Source organism: Protobothrops mucrosquamatus, unplaced genomic scaffold, assembly GCF_001527695.2.
Source record: "Protobothrops mucrosquamatus isolate PMUCROS unplaced genomic scaffold, P.Mucros_1.0 scaffold341, whole genome shotgun sequence".
In the NCBI taxonomy this organism is placed as follows: Eukaryota; Metazoa; Chordata; class Lepidosauria; order Squamata; family Viperidae; genus Protobothrops; species Protobothrops mucrosquamatus.
Window position 1 is genome coordinate 1 of NW_015386678.1, and position 17,700 is coordinate 17,700.

Sequence of the window (17,700 nt, forward strand, 5' to 3'; positions counted from 1 at the left end):
TGACACTATCGGAACTTTGGAACTAGGTCATAAGTAACTTTGGGAGCGGTCCATCATAACTTTGAATGGTCACCAAACAACTGGTTGTTAAGTCAGGACAACCTGTAGGTTGATGATGGTAATTTGGAACAATTCCTTCTACCAGGTTTTCTTTACAGTTCACTGAATAAACTCTTCCCCCTGTTAAACTGAAATATGCAATATATGGGTGGCAATCGTAAAGGATGCATTTAATTTGCCATTTGTGGTTGGCATCTCAGCTTTTCTTCAGCTGATTGTTCATTCCTCAATAATGTTATTGTCTATTCCATGAACTTCTTTAGACAAAGTATAAAAGAACTCTCTGGGGGGAAAAAATAGCAGATCCCACAGAGAGGCCTTTTGTGGAGTATTACACTTTCATCCTAACCCCACTAGGAATTCTTCCAGTGTCTTCCTATTACCTGGCAAGTTGACTTGGAAAATGTGTTGGTCTCAATTGCACAACCCTCTCAAGTTACAGATGAGGCTATGCTACTCCTTTTCTATTAAGAAAATTGGTGCAGGACAAAAGGCATCTTATTCTCAACTGTGCTCATTATTTCAATTGTCTCCCAAACCTAGAAGTCCTTTAGTGGGCATGTGGCCATAAGTCTCAAATCAAACATGATAAAATAAATTTCTTTATTTTTTTTTAAAAAAAGAAATACAAAACTAATCAAAACCCTTTCATCTTTTATAGCATAAAAATTATAGTTTGTCTAGGACGCATTCAAAAAAACTGAGTAATTGCAAGCTATAAATAACTAAACCAAACAAGTATTCGAGAAGAAAGAAAGAAAGAAAGAAAGAAAGAAAGAAAGAAAGAAAGAAAGAAAGAAAGAAAGAAAGAAAGAGAGAGAGAAAGAAGCAAAATAAATATCCTATTAATAATTATCTAGTCCTATTTGTTTTCCTTATTGTAGGAAGAGAGTAGCAGTAGCATGGTGGACTAGTGGTGAAGACACTTGCCTCCCACTTGGAAGGTTGAGAGTTCAATCCTAGATAGCAGGAGGTGTTTCTCTCCTAGGGTGCAAAGAAAAAAATATCTGCCACGAACTCCGCATGGCATCAGGAAGAGCATCCAGCCACTAAATGCTCAGCTTCATCCACTCGCCCCAACTCTACCCCGAATTAAGGAATTACAGAGTCGTAAAAAGGGAGTTATTGTAGGAAGAGATTAATTTTAATTTAGTATGTCAGGAAACCAGGTGTCTGATAGAACCTTTTCTGGCCAACAAATTTTAAAGGCATGTGCATTGTGAACCACATGATTTGATGTCCTCATATTTCACTAATGTAGGCTAACAAGATATATCAGTCTACTCTGTTGTGAAGCCTCTGTCTAATTTCAACAACAATAAATTCCATGGACCACTTTATTCCCCTTTTATTTTGTGTTGTTTTATATCTTACACTAAATCTTTCCTGACAGTTCATTAATTCAAACTTTGCTCATTAGTGGAAATTTCATGCTACAAGAGCTTCCAAGAATATATCCCTCAACTGCCTAAAAGGAAGGCTAGTTATACCATTCTCCTGAACAGCAATGGTTAGTTAACTTTTCACGGTATCATATTGTTGGAATCCTTTTTGGTTAATTAAGTAGTGGAATTCCCACTATTATTAAAAGGGCAATTTCTCTTATTTTATTTTTTTTGTTTATTTATTAGATGTCAATCTCATCTTTTCTCCATAGCTCAAGGCAGCTAACTAGAGAATCTTTCTTCTTTTTATCAGCACAACACTCTCAGGGATTGTTGGTCTAAGACAGTGGTTCTCAACCTTTTTAATGCCGCGACCCAAACCGGTCGTAAGTCGAGGACTAAACCGGTCATAAGACGAGGACTAAACCGGTCGTAAGTCAAGGACTAAACCGGTCGTAAGTCGAGGACTACCCAGCCGGTTGTAAGTCGAGGACTTTCCCTGCCCGGGAGCACTGCGCATGCGTGGTTCCGCCCTCTGCGCCGGCTGAGGCGTAGCTGGCAAGCGGCAGAGATGGAGCAGGCCAACCACCAGCTAGCCCAGCCCAAGGGAGGTAAGGCACCTGCCGGAAAAGGGGAAAAAAATGGCGGACAAAAAAAATGGCGGACAAAAAAATGGCGGACAGCCTTGCTTGGCAACCCCCGTGAAATGGTCGATCGACCCCAAATGGGGTCCCGACCCACAGGTTGAGAACCACTGGTCTAAGAGAACATATACTTCCATGCTGAAGTTGGGTCTTCTCAGTCCTAGTCCAGCTGCTTAACCACTGTTAGTAGTCCTCATTTAACAATTGTCTTGGAGAGCGACCATTCAGTTATGATGGTGATGGAAAAGTAATTTTGCAATCAACGACCTTACAACCTTTGCAGCATCTCTGTCTCTTGGCCACATGTTCATTGTTACATTCAGTTAGTACACATTGTCCTGTGCATGACCCATTTTCTTCCTTTCTGCCCCCCTTGCAAAGCAGAGTCATTGCCTAAACAAGCTGTCTCCTCCTGAACTGCTTTTCTCCTTAGCACAGCTCTTCCCTAAAATGTGCTAACTGCAAGTTAACAAGCTCAGTTCTGTGACCTTAATTAGCCTTCACAGCTGTTGCCTGAAATTGACAAGACCTAATCAGTTTCACATTAAAGACTTTTGTTTGCCTTCTAAGGAAAATAGTTAGCGTGAGCACATTCCTTTCAGTATGTATTCCCTATTGTGCCACTGCTTACTATCTTGTAATCCCTTCCTCTCCAAAGAATGTAAATACAAATATCAATTCTATTCTTGCTAATTATGCCAGGGGTGGGCTGAGCATTCCAAAGGATGGTGGGGTGTGGGAAAAAAGGGTTACAAGATTTATCCCTTTACCTGACCTCTTGTGAGTCAAGTCCCAGAAATCCTTCTGCCATTTTGACTCACCCAGCAGTTTGGAGTCATATCTGACATCAGAAAGCAAAGGAAAGTTGAAATAAAATCATAAGCTCAGTTGCAGTCATGTGATTTTTCACTTAATGACTTCCTCATTTAACAACTGAGTTGCCATCCCCAATTGCATTGATGTTTTGGGAACTCTAATGCTTGATGGGAAATTTAAGAACTCCTCAAAAATGTACGCTTGATGTACCAGGCTAGAAAGAGTCCTTTTGAATTTTAAAAGCATAATTAGTCTAATTATGTCTATTATATTTGTAAATACAGGTATGGTACTGAAATGGTTTATTGAATAAATCGCAATTGTTTTGTTTCACAGATTTTTTACAAACTGTAGTAATGGAGTTCACACAAAGCCTAAGCCAAAACAAATCCTTTTGTTGGCCAATTCTCCTCACCTACCCCCCCCCCCACACACACACTTCACTTTTACATCCATAATTTTATTTTGTTCATTTCACTATTTACTTATGTAATGTTAAGAGGATGCAAGTTGGTCAGGGACACAGTATCTGTGACCTTGATCCTTCTCAGATTTCCCCTCCCCCTTTCTTTAAAGTTGTATTGTTTTCAAGCACCAAGTCTTGATTTCTTCCTTCTTAATGATAGGATTCATGGACCAAAAAGAACTAGCTCAGGGATATTATCATTGTAAGACAATCTTGGACCCAAGAAGAAGAACTAATGGAGGACAAAGCCTTTGTTCACATCCTAAATTGACAGGAGAATAACTAGTGGGAGGCTAACTTCACACAGACTCTTATTAGGAAAATGAAGAAGAAAATACAAAGAGCTCCACATGGTGTTTGTGATAATTACACCTCTCGCATCATTGTCTTTTGGAAATGTTCCTACTCCATGACTGCCGATGTGAGCAATGTTGCTATGATTCCCTTGCAGTGGAGAGGAGCATCTGGATAAGGTCTTATTTTCTATTGTGTGAGGGAAATATTAATGGCATCATAATTGGTACTGTTTTTGGAGGTATATGTAGGTTTTTAATGAAGCTTGGAGAATAGCTTTTGTCTATGTTCAGCGTGCTTTTATTTTTCAAACATAATAATTCTTACTCCCATTATCCTGTTCTTGACAAGACAGCTTTACAGCTTTATATCCCTGTAAAGAACTCTGGGTGAATTGTTTAGCCTGAGTCAATACTTCAGGATTGAGAACTCTAGATGTTCTCAGATTATGGGGAGAGTTGGACACATTGTGCTTCATGTTAAGATATATATATACATGGAATATTAAAGTTCAAGCATTTCAGATAGTCCTCATTAAACAACCACTTGTTCAGTGATGGCTTGAAGTTACAGCAGTGTTGAACAAGGGGGCCTATGACAGACCCTTGTAGTTGCGACTGTCACAATATTTCTGCAGTAGCACAATAGTGATTCGGTGCTTGGCAGCTGGCTTGCAGTTACGATGTTGCAAGACCCTGCAATCACAAGATTGCAACCTTCGCTACCAGCGTCAATGGCAGGAGGTTGCAAATGGCAATCACATGTCTGTGGAATGCTGTGGCCACATGGGATTTGCCTAGCAATGACAACTGGGACTGCCGCAACTTCATGTCCCTGCCAGCTTCTGAGATGATTTTTCTTGATTTTTCAGTCTATGCCTTGGTATTTCCTACCCAAAAATTAACAAGTTTGATTCAACTTTTTTGATGTCAGTATGCTCCCTCAAACAAAGTTTAGTGTTGGCCTATTTACTTAGCGTTATCATATCTGGGCTGCCCAAATCCAAGGAACCTACTTGACAGGATCAAGAATGTTAAGAATGTTATTTATCTTTTTGCTGCCTCTTTTGGCTATCTGGATTTGTGCAGCCCAGATATGATACCTGTACGGTATATTATCCAGATCTTTCATACTGGATATGGAATGCATTATGTTAACCTGGTTTGTATTCTGGCTGGAGCTTCAAAGGCTCTGTAGATATTTTCAATCAATCAATCAGCTGGTTAGCTTTTCTATCTAACTTTCAAATTTCCTTTCTGTTATGGCAGAGATTTAGTGCTGTGTGGTGGCAAAGTTATGTTCTAGCTGTGAGTGGAGGCAAGTTGATTAGGACAAATGATGGCCTTAGGCACACTCCCAATTCTTACACATAATGTTTAAGCATATATGCATGTATGGATATGCGTATGTGTGTGTATGTGTTTGTGTGCACGTGCAAATATGTATTTACATAAATTCTTGCGTTAAGGTGTTGACTGCAGTTAAAAATACTGTTGCTTTCTTCGTAAGAGAAATATAAAGATTAAGGTTGCAATCATTAATGCTCTTTGTTTGGAGTAACTCTTACTTTCCCCCCAGAAAAATATGCATAGGATCAGAATATTAAAAAAAAACCCAGAGCTATTTCATTGCCATCCTACCATATGTAGAGTTTCCATGGCAACTCTGTACTTAATGTCATCTGTGCACATAAACAAATTCCGAAGTTATAGTCCTATAGATAAATCTTTTTTTTAATGAGGGGAGGTGGGGGGGAATTGTCCATTTCTTTCTTTTATTGTTCTATATCAAACCTTTAGAATTAAAAGCCATGCTATCTAAGTGCGGCAACCTATATAATTATCTGTAACAATCAGATGTTGAGTTTTCTACTAAGATAATTTAGCAAAATTCCTTAAATCTCATTCATATCTCTAGGACAGAGTTGGCAGGACTCACTGCCCCTTTAAACTGAAACTACTTGAAATGAAAGTAAGACATGGAAAGTTTATGGGAGCCACACTTCTGTTGGGGTGGGTCTTTCGTCCAAATGGATGTCTTTTTTTTTTAAGAAATGCGCCTATTTAACACATACCTCACTAAAGATCTGATTAAAAACAAAAAATATATATGAAGTATGTTTGAATAATCTTTTGAAGGGCTTAACACCTAAAAGAACATAGCCTTAAACGTTAAAAACCAAACTCTACTATGAAAAGAATCATGGTGATACAAAGAAGTTCTATTGTAATTATCCTCTGTGCTGTCAACCAATAGATTGGTGATGATGAGTAAGACAGTTAGGAAACTGTCAAAGTTTATCTGTTTTAGTTCTTTTCTTTTTTTAATGGAAAGTTCTTCTTGATATGATTGGTTAGCTTTTTATCATATTTCAATATCAGTCACACTGGTATTTATAGAACAGTGGAGGGGGTGACATTTACAATAATGCAATCTATACTTCCCAAGTCAGTTCTCAAACTGTGCTGCTTAGTGATAAATCACATGATTTGCCTCCAGCTTGTGGCATCTCTAGTTAAAAGGATGACAACGTGATAGTAGGTGACATGAGATTCTGGTCTGCAAATGAGATCTTGGAAACCTACAATCTACAATTTATCAGAGGATGAAGACCAGAGATAGACAGGCAGGCAGGCAGGCAGACAGAGATGATAGATAGAATCAAGCATAATAGTGTAAGAACAGAGTTATAAGCACCATGAAAACTATTCTACAACTCCTGTTAATAAAGGAACCTAATTTATCAACATAATTAAGGTAAGGTCATCTATTTGGGTTTCATTTTCACACTTTGAGATCTTATTTATTTAATTTATACCCACCAGAATCAGAAAGATTTTTAATAGTTTACAACAATTAAAAAAAACCTAATAACAATACAGGCTAAAAGGATAAAAAGACTTCAGTAAAAAGTAAAATTAACAGTAGCTATCATTTTAGCCATCTGATAGCATAAGACAGCATCAGCTATCATCCATTCCCAGAGGCCTTTTGGAATCAAGCAGTTTTGACCTCTCTTCAAAAAGAAACCAGATTTGGCTCTAGAATAGAATAGAATAGAGCTGGAAGGGACCTTGGAGGCCTTCTAGTCCAGCCTCCTGCTCAAGCAGGAGAGCCTATACCATCTCAGACAAGTGACTGTCTAGCGCCTCTTTTTAAATTGGTTGCAGTATTCCAGGTGTACTAGAGGTACTAATATACTAATTTATAAAGAAGTACTAATACCTTGTGCGATCTTGATTCTATGCCTCTGTTTATACAACCCAGGATTGTATTAGCTTTTTTGGCTGCTGCTGCACACTGCTGGCTCATGGTTTTTGTATTTGTCCTTTTTGTCTTTCTGTTTGTCAGAGAGTTCTTTGTGCAGCCATGCTGGTTTCTTCTTGAATTTCTTGTTTTTCCTTTTTCAGTAGTATTGTGCTGGTATGGGCTTTTATGATCGCCTTTTTCAGAGTTTCCCACGCTTCTTGGGTTGTTTTCCGATTTAGGATTTTCATCCATGGGATCTTTCCTAGGTTCTCTGAGTTTGTTAAAGTCAGCCCTTTTGAAGTTCAAGACACTGGTTAGATTGTTTTCTATTGCTAGCGTTTGTGTTATATTAAATTCAAGTATGATGTGGTCACTGGCAACTTCTGATCTGCTCTCCAAAGAAAGAATGTCATCACAGCAAAGCAGTGTCTTTGTGCACCCCCCCCCCCAACAGATGAATTGGAATCTGTACATTCATATTTGTACCAAGTGAATCAGTCAGTACTTAGAAGCCAACTCAAACAGGCTAGGTCAATCCTTTCTGCTTAGAGAAGGCAATCCTGCATAGGAACCAAGCCATTTAAGGTTTTTATGGGTTAAAAACAATACTTTGAATTGTAATCTGAAGCTTTCCAGCAACTAGCACAATATTTGTAATAAAAGCCTAACTCAGGCACAGTGACTTTTATCCATCAGCATGTAGGTCAACACAATTTAGCACCAGTTTAGCACTAGTTTTCAGAAGTAATCCAGCATAGAGTGAATTTCAGTAGATGTGAAGGGTGGTGATAAGGACATTGCTTACCCTCACCATGTCTTCTGACTTCAGGTAAGGCTGCAACTGGAACATCAATGGAAGCTGGGCAAAATCTCCCCAGCAATGACTTCCATTTAGCTACGTAGCAGTAACTGTGAATTCAAGAGAATACTTAAATTGTGGATCTGTTTCTTCAGGATAAGTGCCTTCTCATTTAGAATGATCTCTGGACAAAGAGCAACTCTATTCCCTTTGGGTTCAACCTCAGCTTGTGTAATGGCATGTGGGAAAAGCCCTGGGAGATGGGGTGGCTGCCTAGACAACAGTCAGATAAGAGGCAGCATAGCTGGCAGAATTCTAACCAGGGGACTGAGTTCTATAAAAAGGAATTCAAGAAGTAGCTTTCAAAATAGAGAATAGAGTACAGGCCATGAAACATCTATTCAAGGCAAAGAAAAAAAAAAGATTCCTCAACAGTGAGAGCAGTTTTATGGTGGATCTAATGATGCAAAGAGATAGTGGGTCCCTTTCATGACAGAATGAACAGACAGAGGTTACATAACCATCTGTTAGAGATGCTTAATTGGGATTCCCATGAAGAGGGATAAGTTGCATTTGATGGCTTAAATGGCCCTTCCAGCTCTGTGATTTTGTCAAATAACCCACTGAAATTCATTCATGCTTTTTTGCATATCCAAATAAACAGGACTTGTACAAACCCACCACTGTGGTCCTTGTATAGTTGCCTTGAACTTGAGGAATTAAAGTTTATGCGCCAAAAATCCCACTTAACTCTTTCTACAATGCTGCCCTCTTGTGTTACGAAACTTTAATAGTTTTGCCACATGAGTAATGTTGCCACACTTACATTTTTTTGCTTAACAAAATTGTATGTTAAGCATGTTTCAAGTGTACCTAAATTTCCCTAATCTCTTTTTCTCCCACAAAATAAGTGAAAATAATAATTATTACAATAATTGTTGACCATCATCCATTCTTATAAGTTGTGTCCATGGCAAGATGGCAGATGGAGCACCACAATGCAGGTCCTGCCCTTTTTGTGTGTATATCAATGTCTCTCGCACACATTCAAAATGATGGAGTTTATAGTTGTGAGACCAACCCTGTTTTGATGCCCTTGTTGTTCCTGCTGAAACAACTGTGAGATGCAGTCTTTTTGGGATTTCTGGCATTGATTGTCAAGCTTTGAGGCGCAATACGGAGATAAAAATTGTCTACCATCTGTCTTCGCAAGCCAGAGCATCATCTTTCTTTTTTATTTTCATTTTTATAAAAGTAAGCATCTAGAAAGGATAACAGAAAAGTATGTACATTGTCTGCTTACCTTGTCTTACCAAAAAAAAAATTTAAATGTTGTGATTGAAACATCATGACATGGCCAAAAATTGTAAGATTTCAGTCTAACAGCATGAGATGCCATGATATTTTACATGAGAACAATATTTGTGGCATTCTTTGGAGAAGGTTTGTGAGAGTTCCAACCTCTGCTATTTTAAAAATTCTCATTTATTATTGCAGGATATAATAAGCAAGTGTTGAAAGTAAAAATAAAAAAAACAAAGATAAAAATTCAGAAGGCTAAAAGGTTAACAAGGCAGCGGGAGTGTCCTCAAGCCACCAGTGCTCTTAGACCCGCATGCTAATTGGCAAAGCCAAGGGTTAACACTTTTCCATAAAACCTGAAGAGTGGGAGCTTACCACAACTCTGGGGGTCAGATGTTCCAAAGGGTGGGGGCCTTCTCTTAGATCCCACCAGTCAAATTCCTTGACCTACCAGAAACACAGCATGCCTCCATTCTTGATGTGGCGGGATGGGTCAGTGCAATTGGGATGAGATGGTTATTCAAGTGCTAGGGTTCCCTGGCATCAGGAGCTAGTTGTGGGAATATCAGATAGACTTCCTCATCAACAGTGGCTTTACTGGCATGCTGGGTCTCATTAAGGCTGATATTACTTACTGTAACACATTTTCTTTTTTGTCCTTTCTTACATTAAATAATTGCAGGGCAATTAGTCAATTTATATGTCATTTCAGATGTGTTCATTATATTAATTTTACTGTAAGAAGATAACTTTATTTCAAAGCAAATTGTCTAGCATTGTAATAGCAGAAGGATTTTTTTTCCTTATTCTTGTAATTGGAGTGGAGGCTAAGAGGTGAAAATGTGCAATTTAATAAAATATACAATATGAATTATTTTATGGGGAGCTTCAGAACTAAAAATATAGAATAAAAAAGAGAGATTAAAAAGCTGGTTATGTAGTTTATAGCTCAATTAATAATAATATTTGTCTAAAGGGCTATTCCCTTCTTCTGTGGAGTCTAAACTCGATCTAAATGCATGACTGTACATTTCCATTTGCATACTGTTGGATGGTAAAAGGCAAAATGATTTCTCGATTGAAAATCTAGGAATCTTGTTGGATTGCAGTACAAGATGAATATAAACCAACAGTGTGGTGTATTTGCCCTCCCTCCCCTTAAAAAAGTAAACACAGTCCTTGGCTCCATTAACAAAAGTATAGTATCAAAGTCAACAAAATAACGGTTCCTCTCTGTAGTATTAAACCACATTTAGAGTAGTACTACACACCCTAGTTCCAGGTACTGCATTTCAGAAAGACACTGAAAAAATGTGTCATGTCTTTTTTTATATATAATATTTTATTGATTTTCTCATTTTACAATTGAATATTTAAAAAGCAATGTGATGACTGGGTTGACTGGGTTCAATAGCATACATAAGTCTTTAGTATAAATCTCATATTACAACATGAAATATTTCCTCTCTTTTTCCATTAATGTCTGCTATCTCATATTGGGCTAGTAGAGTTATTATTATCAACTAAATAAAAACATCTTTGTTACAATTATCAATAATTTTTAGCTTATACATATCTTAATTGTGTTTGCACTTGATCCTTGTACACAATCAATGTCCTGTTATTGCTTTTTTTTCCAAGGCTTTAATTTCCCATCAATATTCAAATTAACATTATTATTTATAATTTCCAAATATTTTATATTTAGGTGATCAAAGTTTCCCTTATCTCAACTTCATGTGTCATGTCTGAAGGACAACTAAAATAAGAGAAATACAATAAAACCAAGTTTAAATAAAAGATGGCAAGAACAGACCAGTTAGGAATGAAGTAAGGGGTTTCACCCTCCCTCACCAAAGACCTGGGTGAAGATCCAGGCTTTCATAACCATTATAAACAATAGCAGAGTGGGGCTATTTACCATAGGTCTTGGGGGAAGACTCATTCCAGAGGGAAGGTGTTTTATTGAGAAAGCGTGCTTCCACTGTCCCAATAGCTAACATTGTTTAATTGAAGGAACCTGGAGACTGCCAACCCTACAAGACAGAATAGGCCAGGCAGATAACTACAGTATTGGAGACCGACAGTCCCTCAAGTCACCAGGTTTTACACGAGGTAAAGCTTTATTGTAGGTAATGACTAGCACCTTGAATTGCAATTGAAAGCAAACTGGCAAGATAGTTTATGAAGGAGAGATGTTATGTGGGCCTACTGAGGCATGCCCATCACTGCCCATGTTGCTGCATTGAAAACCAGTGGAAAATTCTGGGTGGTCTTCAAAGGGCAACCCATGAAGACCACCTTGCAGTAGTCAAGGTGTGTGGTGATCAGGGTATGAGTGTTTGTCTGAAGAGCCTCTCAATCTAGAAAAGAATGTACCAGGCGCATCATTTGGTATGTAGGAACCGCGAGTCCAGCAATATGCCCTGGTTGAGCTAGTGATTTCTAAAGTACCTTCAAAACAGTTTTATTCCACATTTTACATTTGGGCTGTGCAGGTGAAGAATGAAGCATATCTCAGTATCCACGCTTTAAAGCTACCAAGCAAGTGCAATGTGACTTGTTTAAGGCCTCCCTGAAGCCTTCAGGGCTGCATGCATATTTAGTGAAGCAAAGTGGTACATTCTTTTGCATAACCATATGCATGCCTAGAAGGTTTTAGAAAGGCAGCCAAACAGAGAAAGTCCAAATGTTATCCCTCTCTCCATCTGTTAGATTTTTTTACTCCTGAGGTGATGATGAACATGTCCCTATCTCACTATTTTTACAACACTCTTGGGAAACAGCACAAAAATGAGGAAAGACTAAGCTTCATGCTAGCAGCTTTTTCTTTTTTCCCCAGTAAGGCTGGGATTTCATTCAGGGTGGCTACTGGCCAAGTTGAATGTAGATGTATTGAAAGGGAAAGTGTGAAAAATCTTTTAGTGACCCCCATACAGGGACATGAATCCGTATGTGTATAGAAGGCAATACAATATAAACCACTTTAGCATAAAGTTTTCTTGGGTTGGCTGTATGTGCATGTGGGTTCATAGATACTGTACAAAGGGATCGGTGCTAAACAGCATTTCCTGCCTGTAAATGCAGACATGATCTGAGAAAGTTTTAGAAGATGTGCCTGTTTCCATGCTTGAGGAGGAGTGCTTCCTTCAGACCAATGTATCTTGATTGTTTTGTACCACTGTAATATGTACAACATTTATTGGACCACAGTTAAGTCAGATCAAGAAAGAGGAATATAGGCAGTCCTCAACTTACGACCACAATTGAGCCCAAAATTTCTGTTGTTGAGTGAGACATTTGTTAAGTGAGTTTTGCCCCATTTTATGACCTTTGTTGCCACAGATGTTAAGCGAATCACTGCAGTTGAAAAGTCAGTAACACAGTTGTTAAGTGGCTTCCCCATTGATTTTGCTTCTCAAAAGGTTGCAAAAGGTGATCACATGACCTTGGGACACTGCAATGGGCATAAGTATGAACCAGTTGCCAAGCATCTGAATTTTGATCACATGGTCATGAGACTGCTACAAAGGTCATAAGTGTGAAAAATGGTCATGACACTTTTTTCAGTGCCGTTGTAACTTTGAACAGCCACTAAAGGAACTGTTGTAAATCGAGGACTACCTGTAACAAGGACAGTGCCCTAATCCCGCGCATAGTCCTATCTCCATTATGTTCAGGGGCAAGGCCTGAAGAAAATCTAATAGGCCTTGTGATCAGCTTTGTGATTGTGTACAGCACTGTAACCCAACTCATCTAAATGCATTCAGAATTTCTCTACAGATTTTCTGCATCAATGTGAAAGATGCTAGTAATGGATGGAGACAGGGTCAGCATCACATGCACTCCATTTCTCTTGCATAAATTGAAAATATTGGCTTCTGAAGTAGGCTGTTATCTATTAGCATCTGTTGCATAATTCTGCCTTTTTTCTGATTTAGAGATTGTCCGAGCAATGACACATGTGATTGATCGGGGGATGACAATGTATTGGGGGACTTCGCGCTGGAGTGCCATGGAGATTATGGTAATCTAGCTTTTTGGGAATGAACAATAAATCAACTAATTCACATTTAATTAAACATCAAGAAAAGTCTGGCCTGAAATAGCTGTGATTCTATAGTCTCACGTTTGTGGGCCATGTACACAATGCTGTCATCAAACATTTTCCTCTTGTATTTTCATTGTGGGAAAATGTCAAAATTGAAAAATTAGTACCTGCATCTCCTATGTTATCACTTTTGAATAAATTGTAGAAACACTGGAATTGGGCTGAGTATTGACTTGTTCTACAATTCTTCCTTTGTTCCCCAAGGCCAGAATGACCAGCAGGGCATCTGCTTATAGGGATTAAAAATGCATCAGTGAGATGCATGATCAACTTGACATAGACCTAAATCTTCATCATACATGCTTCTTCCTTTTCCCAACATACGTTGATTTGTATGTTCCTATAATTATTCTGTAATTCAAGAACTGTTTTATACACTGTTAGCCAGCAACTGAAGCTACACTTGCTTTTTAAAATATAGCCTTCTGATTTATCATTTCAATTTGTACATTGCCATATTGCATTCATGGCAGCTACTATATATAATGTGCCTTTGTCTTTACTTAATGCACACACATTTTTGCAAATGATGTTTTTGTCACTCATGAGAAGATGCTATCTGCAGGCTTTTGTACAATTTTTTTTAAAAAAAAAAACCAAAAATGATCAGATCATTCAGAGCAGTGCTTTTTTCATTGCTCAAAACATTTTTAATGTATTCACCAAGTAAATCGAGTGTCAGATCCTTAATACATAACGCCTGAACGAGGAATGGAAAACAGTGGGTTTGATTGATGTATGATTTTATGCCTGAGGAATTCTCCCTGCTAATGTATTTTTCTTTTGCTGCTGATTCTCAACAGGAAGCATATTCGGTTGCAAGACAGTTTAATATGATCCCACCCGTATGTGAACAAGCAGAATATCACCTTTTCCAAAGAGACAAAGTTGAAGTTCAGTTGCCAGAATTATACCACAAGATAGGTAATGTACCAAGGCAGCATCTTTCATAAAAGAAGGAGAAATTAATTCTTTTTATGTCCAAAGCATATACTTGGAGACAGTGCCTGTCCCCTACTGTTTAATCATTATCGTAGGTACTGTATATAAATCTTTGCGTAGAAGAATTATCTTTATGCATGGAAGGAACTGACAGCAAGACTTCTTCATGACTGCAGCAGTTTTATGTCATGTATAAAAACTACAGATGTTCATTTTCTCACTCCTAAAGGTCTAAGTTTAGATTTTATTATTTTTATAAATAACTCATACCTAATATTCCTTCCTCCTCCTACTTTCCTCATAGCAACAACACTATGAAGTGAATTGGGGTGAATCACCCAGCTAACTTTTATGCCTAAAACAGGGATAGAACTCACATCTCCTGGTTCCTAGACTGGTGTCTTAACCATTAGACCAAACTGGGTGCAATCCTAAATAAATTTTCTAAGAAATAAGCCTCCGTGAGAAGACTGGCATTTCTCTTCAATAAAATAGGCAATGAATTGCACAACTGCTTTATTCTGGTCTTTGAGGTTCCCCACATGGGACTGGGGCTTGCAGAAAGTGGGATAAAAACCATATTCATTTTATATATTTTGCATTATTTTGAAAAAACGTCTAATCTCTTTCCTGACGGAACATTTTCTAAGCCTCAAAATGATGTAACTGTTCTTAGATAAATGGTTTCTGGCCTTTTATTGTTTGGGGTTTTTTTAAAACATTTTTTGTTTGTTATTTCTACAGTATTGTCTCACTGATTGCTTTGTAGGAGTTGGAGCAATGACTTGGTCTCCGCTTGCTTGTGGGATTATCTCAGGGAAATATTCCAGTGGAGTCCCCGAAGGATCAAGGGCATCCTTGAAGGTATTTCTCCCATAGGCTACCTGGACAACCTGCCTCACAAGAGCTTCACCTGAGTCCTGAACTACTTTTGTCCTACAATATGTTTTCTACTTATTATAAACAAATATGAAGGACAATATGTATCCTTGTCTCTAGAAGAAACCTCAGCTTTCCCATTGTCTCTTATTTCATTCCTCGGTTTCTTTTCCCATCAAATTTCACATAAGCATACTGAATCTGTTCCTTGCATTGGTCTTATATTCTGACAAGATGACTTCTCTTTGAAGTTTTAAGTTTAATCCTTATATTTTGATGTAGTAATCATGATCTCTCCATAATCAGAATCAGAAAATGTCCTGGTTGACTGGATTTCACTTCTCCGTCTTCTATTTATTAATATATGGCTAGGTTTATTCCAATATGGTTCATTTAATGATGTTCATTTGTAGAATTTATATCTATGTTGCTTGAAGCAAGAATCAGCAATAAATACATTTTCTTTGCAAAACTCCACCCATCTCACCTGTATTATTGCATTTATCCAATCGGTCAGTCAATCAATAATATTTATTCAGTGAATGACCAGCAAAAATTTATTCAATAAGAATCTGACTGTAGTTCCAAGATCTTCCATTTTGTGAGTTTTTGCATTCTAAACATCCATTAATGGCATTGTGTTGTTTCAAGATGTTGCAGTTTACCATTTTGCCTTTTGCAATAGAATATCTCAGTCTCTTCAATCACTGCACCTGCATCAAATGCATGTATCAGTCTAAGATTAATCTCTACTGGTAGCCACTAATTCTACTAAATAACATCCTATCGATCATTGGGTTATAGCTGAGCTCATACAGAGCAATATTTTTTAAATGTTATTGCCACTCCATTTCTTCACATTGTCTCATGTCTGAATCATCTAATCAATTGATAATAAAGTGGCGTATTTCAGGCCATTCACCCACTCATAGAACATTCCAACTCAATATACTTTATTCCTGTTTTCATTTTTGCTTTTTAAAATTCTCTCTTCCAACTATGTGTACTTTTGCAAGTACTTACAGTATGTGTACTTGTAAAACAAAGAACTCCTATTTAAGAACTGGCACCATCAATGACTAGAGTCTTCCGGCTCTGGTCTGACCACATCATCCCTCTGAATTGTGAAAGTTCAACATTTCCCCCCAAATAATTAAAGACATGCCTTCTAACCTGGAAATCTTGTCAGTTGACATACAGACTTGTCTAAATATTTCACCCCTGTCTAGACAGTTTTCTTGGCAACAATGTAAAAGTTGTTTGCTATTTTGAAGGATGACACAATGCATGCCAATTATTGTGGTGTATTCGAAAGCAGTCTTTACAGCTTCACAGCTCGGTCTTTAAGGCAGATAGGCGGCTCCACACAAGAGATTAATAGACAAATGTTTTGTTGTGCTTAGCTCAGATTAAGTATGTGAATTAAATGGAGGTTAAATACATAGAAGTAAACTTACCTCCCATCCTCCAACCATTCTTATTAGAATAATTTTGTTCATGATTGCTGCACTGGTTGCCGGTGGCCTTCCGGGTGCGCTTCAAGGTGTTGGTCATCATCTTCAAAGCGCTCCATGGCATCGGACCTGGATATCTCCGAGACCGCCTTCTGCCGCAGATTACCTCCCATCGGCTGGTACGCTCCCACAGAGTGGGTCTCCTCAGGGTGCCGTCAGCCAGACAGTGCCGGCTGGTGACCCCCAGGGCGAGGGCCTTCTCGGTGGGAGCCCCCACCCTCTGGAACGAACTACCCCCAGAGATCCGGGTGATCCCGGATCTCCCCTCCTTCCGCCGCGCCCTAAAGACATGGCTTTTTCAACAAGCGGGATTGGCCTAGGGAATTTTAGTGGGGTTTTTTAAGGGAAATTTTAATTTTTAGGCCACTACAAATATTTCCTTTTAATCTAGTTTTAAATTGATATTTACTGTAATGTTGGTTTTATAAGGCTGTCAGCCGCCCTGAGTCCGGTAAGGAGAAGGGTGGGATACAAATCAAATAAATAATAATAATAATAATAACTACCCTTACTGATGATAGTGAAAAATCACACTATGATTACAAATTAAGAGTCCTTCTGAATTTAGAACTACAGTTTTCAACAACCTTCACCATTAGCCAAATTGGTTAGAGCTATTGGGTATCTTCAACATCTGGAAGATCATAAATTTCCTATTTTTCTTCTGTACAATAGCAACTTGCTCGCACAACATGTAAACTTTGGTTAATAATAATTATGGTTCTTTTCCTGTGACTGTAAATCAAGAGTGATTGGTAAATTTATTGATTCAGTATGTTGAAAGAGCCAGGAAGTGGCTTCATTCGGTAACCTCTGTGGATGTATAATGTAATACATACATTTTCCAATAAAACGTGTATATGTATAGTACATACATTTTCTGATAAAACTTTGAAATAACATTGATCAGCAAAATGAAGGTGAGGATTAAGGGCTGATATAAACCAGGCTCCTCCAATGTGGTTCCCCCTTATATGTGCTGAACATCATATGTAATTCTCAGCTAGTATGGCAACTAGTATGGCAACTATTCTCTGTTGAAATTCAGACATGTGGACTTAAATTGTCTTTTATTGTCTTTTGATTTGCTAGTGCTATCAATGGCTAAAGGAGAAAATTGTGAGCGAGGAAGGAAGAAAGCAACAAACAAAACTGAAAGAACTTTTCCCAATTGCTGAACGCCTTGGATGTACACTACCTCAGCTAGCAGTCGGTATGGAATTTGGGGGTTCCCCCCCC

At 38.2% G+C, this 17,700-nt stretch overlaps 1 protein-coding gene across 1 annotated transcript in view; it reads left to right on the forward strand.

Annotated features, from left to right (window-relative positions):
• The first annotated feature begins 11,759 nt into the window (after positions 1–11,759).
• LOC107286953 (voltage-gated potassium channel subunit beta-1-like) overlaps positions 11,760–17,700 on the forward strand; it is a 9,268-nt gene continuing 3,327 nt past the window's right edge. The window contains exons 1-5 of the mRNA XM_015815400.1: positions 11,760–11,856; positions 12,957–13,042; positions 13,930–14,050; positions 14,838–14,932; positions 17,554–17,674. Coding sequence (XP_015670886.1) covers positions 11,760–11,856; positions 12,957–13,042; positions 13,930–14,050; positions 14,838–14,932; positions 17,554–17,674 — 520 coding nt within the window. The remainder of the gene's footprint in view (positions 11,857–12,956; positions 13,043–13,929; positions 14,051–14,837; positions 14,933–17,553; positions 17,675–17,700) is intronic.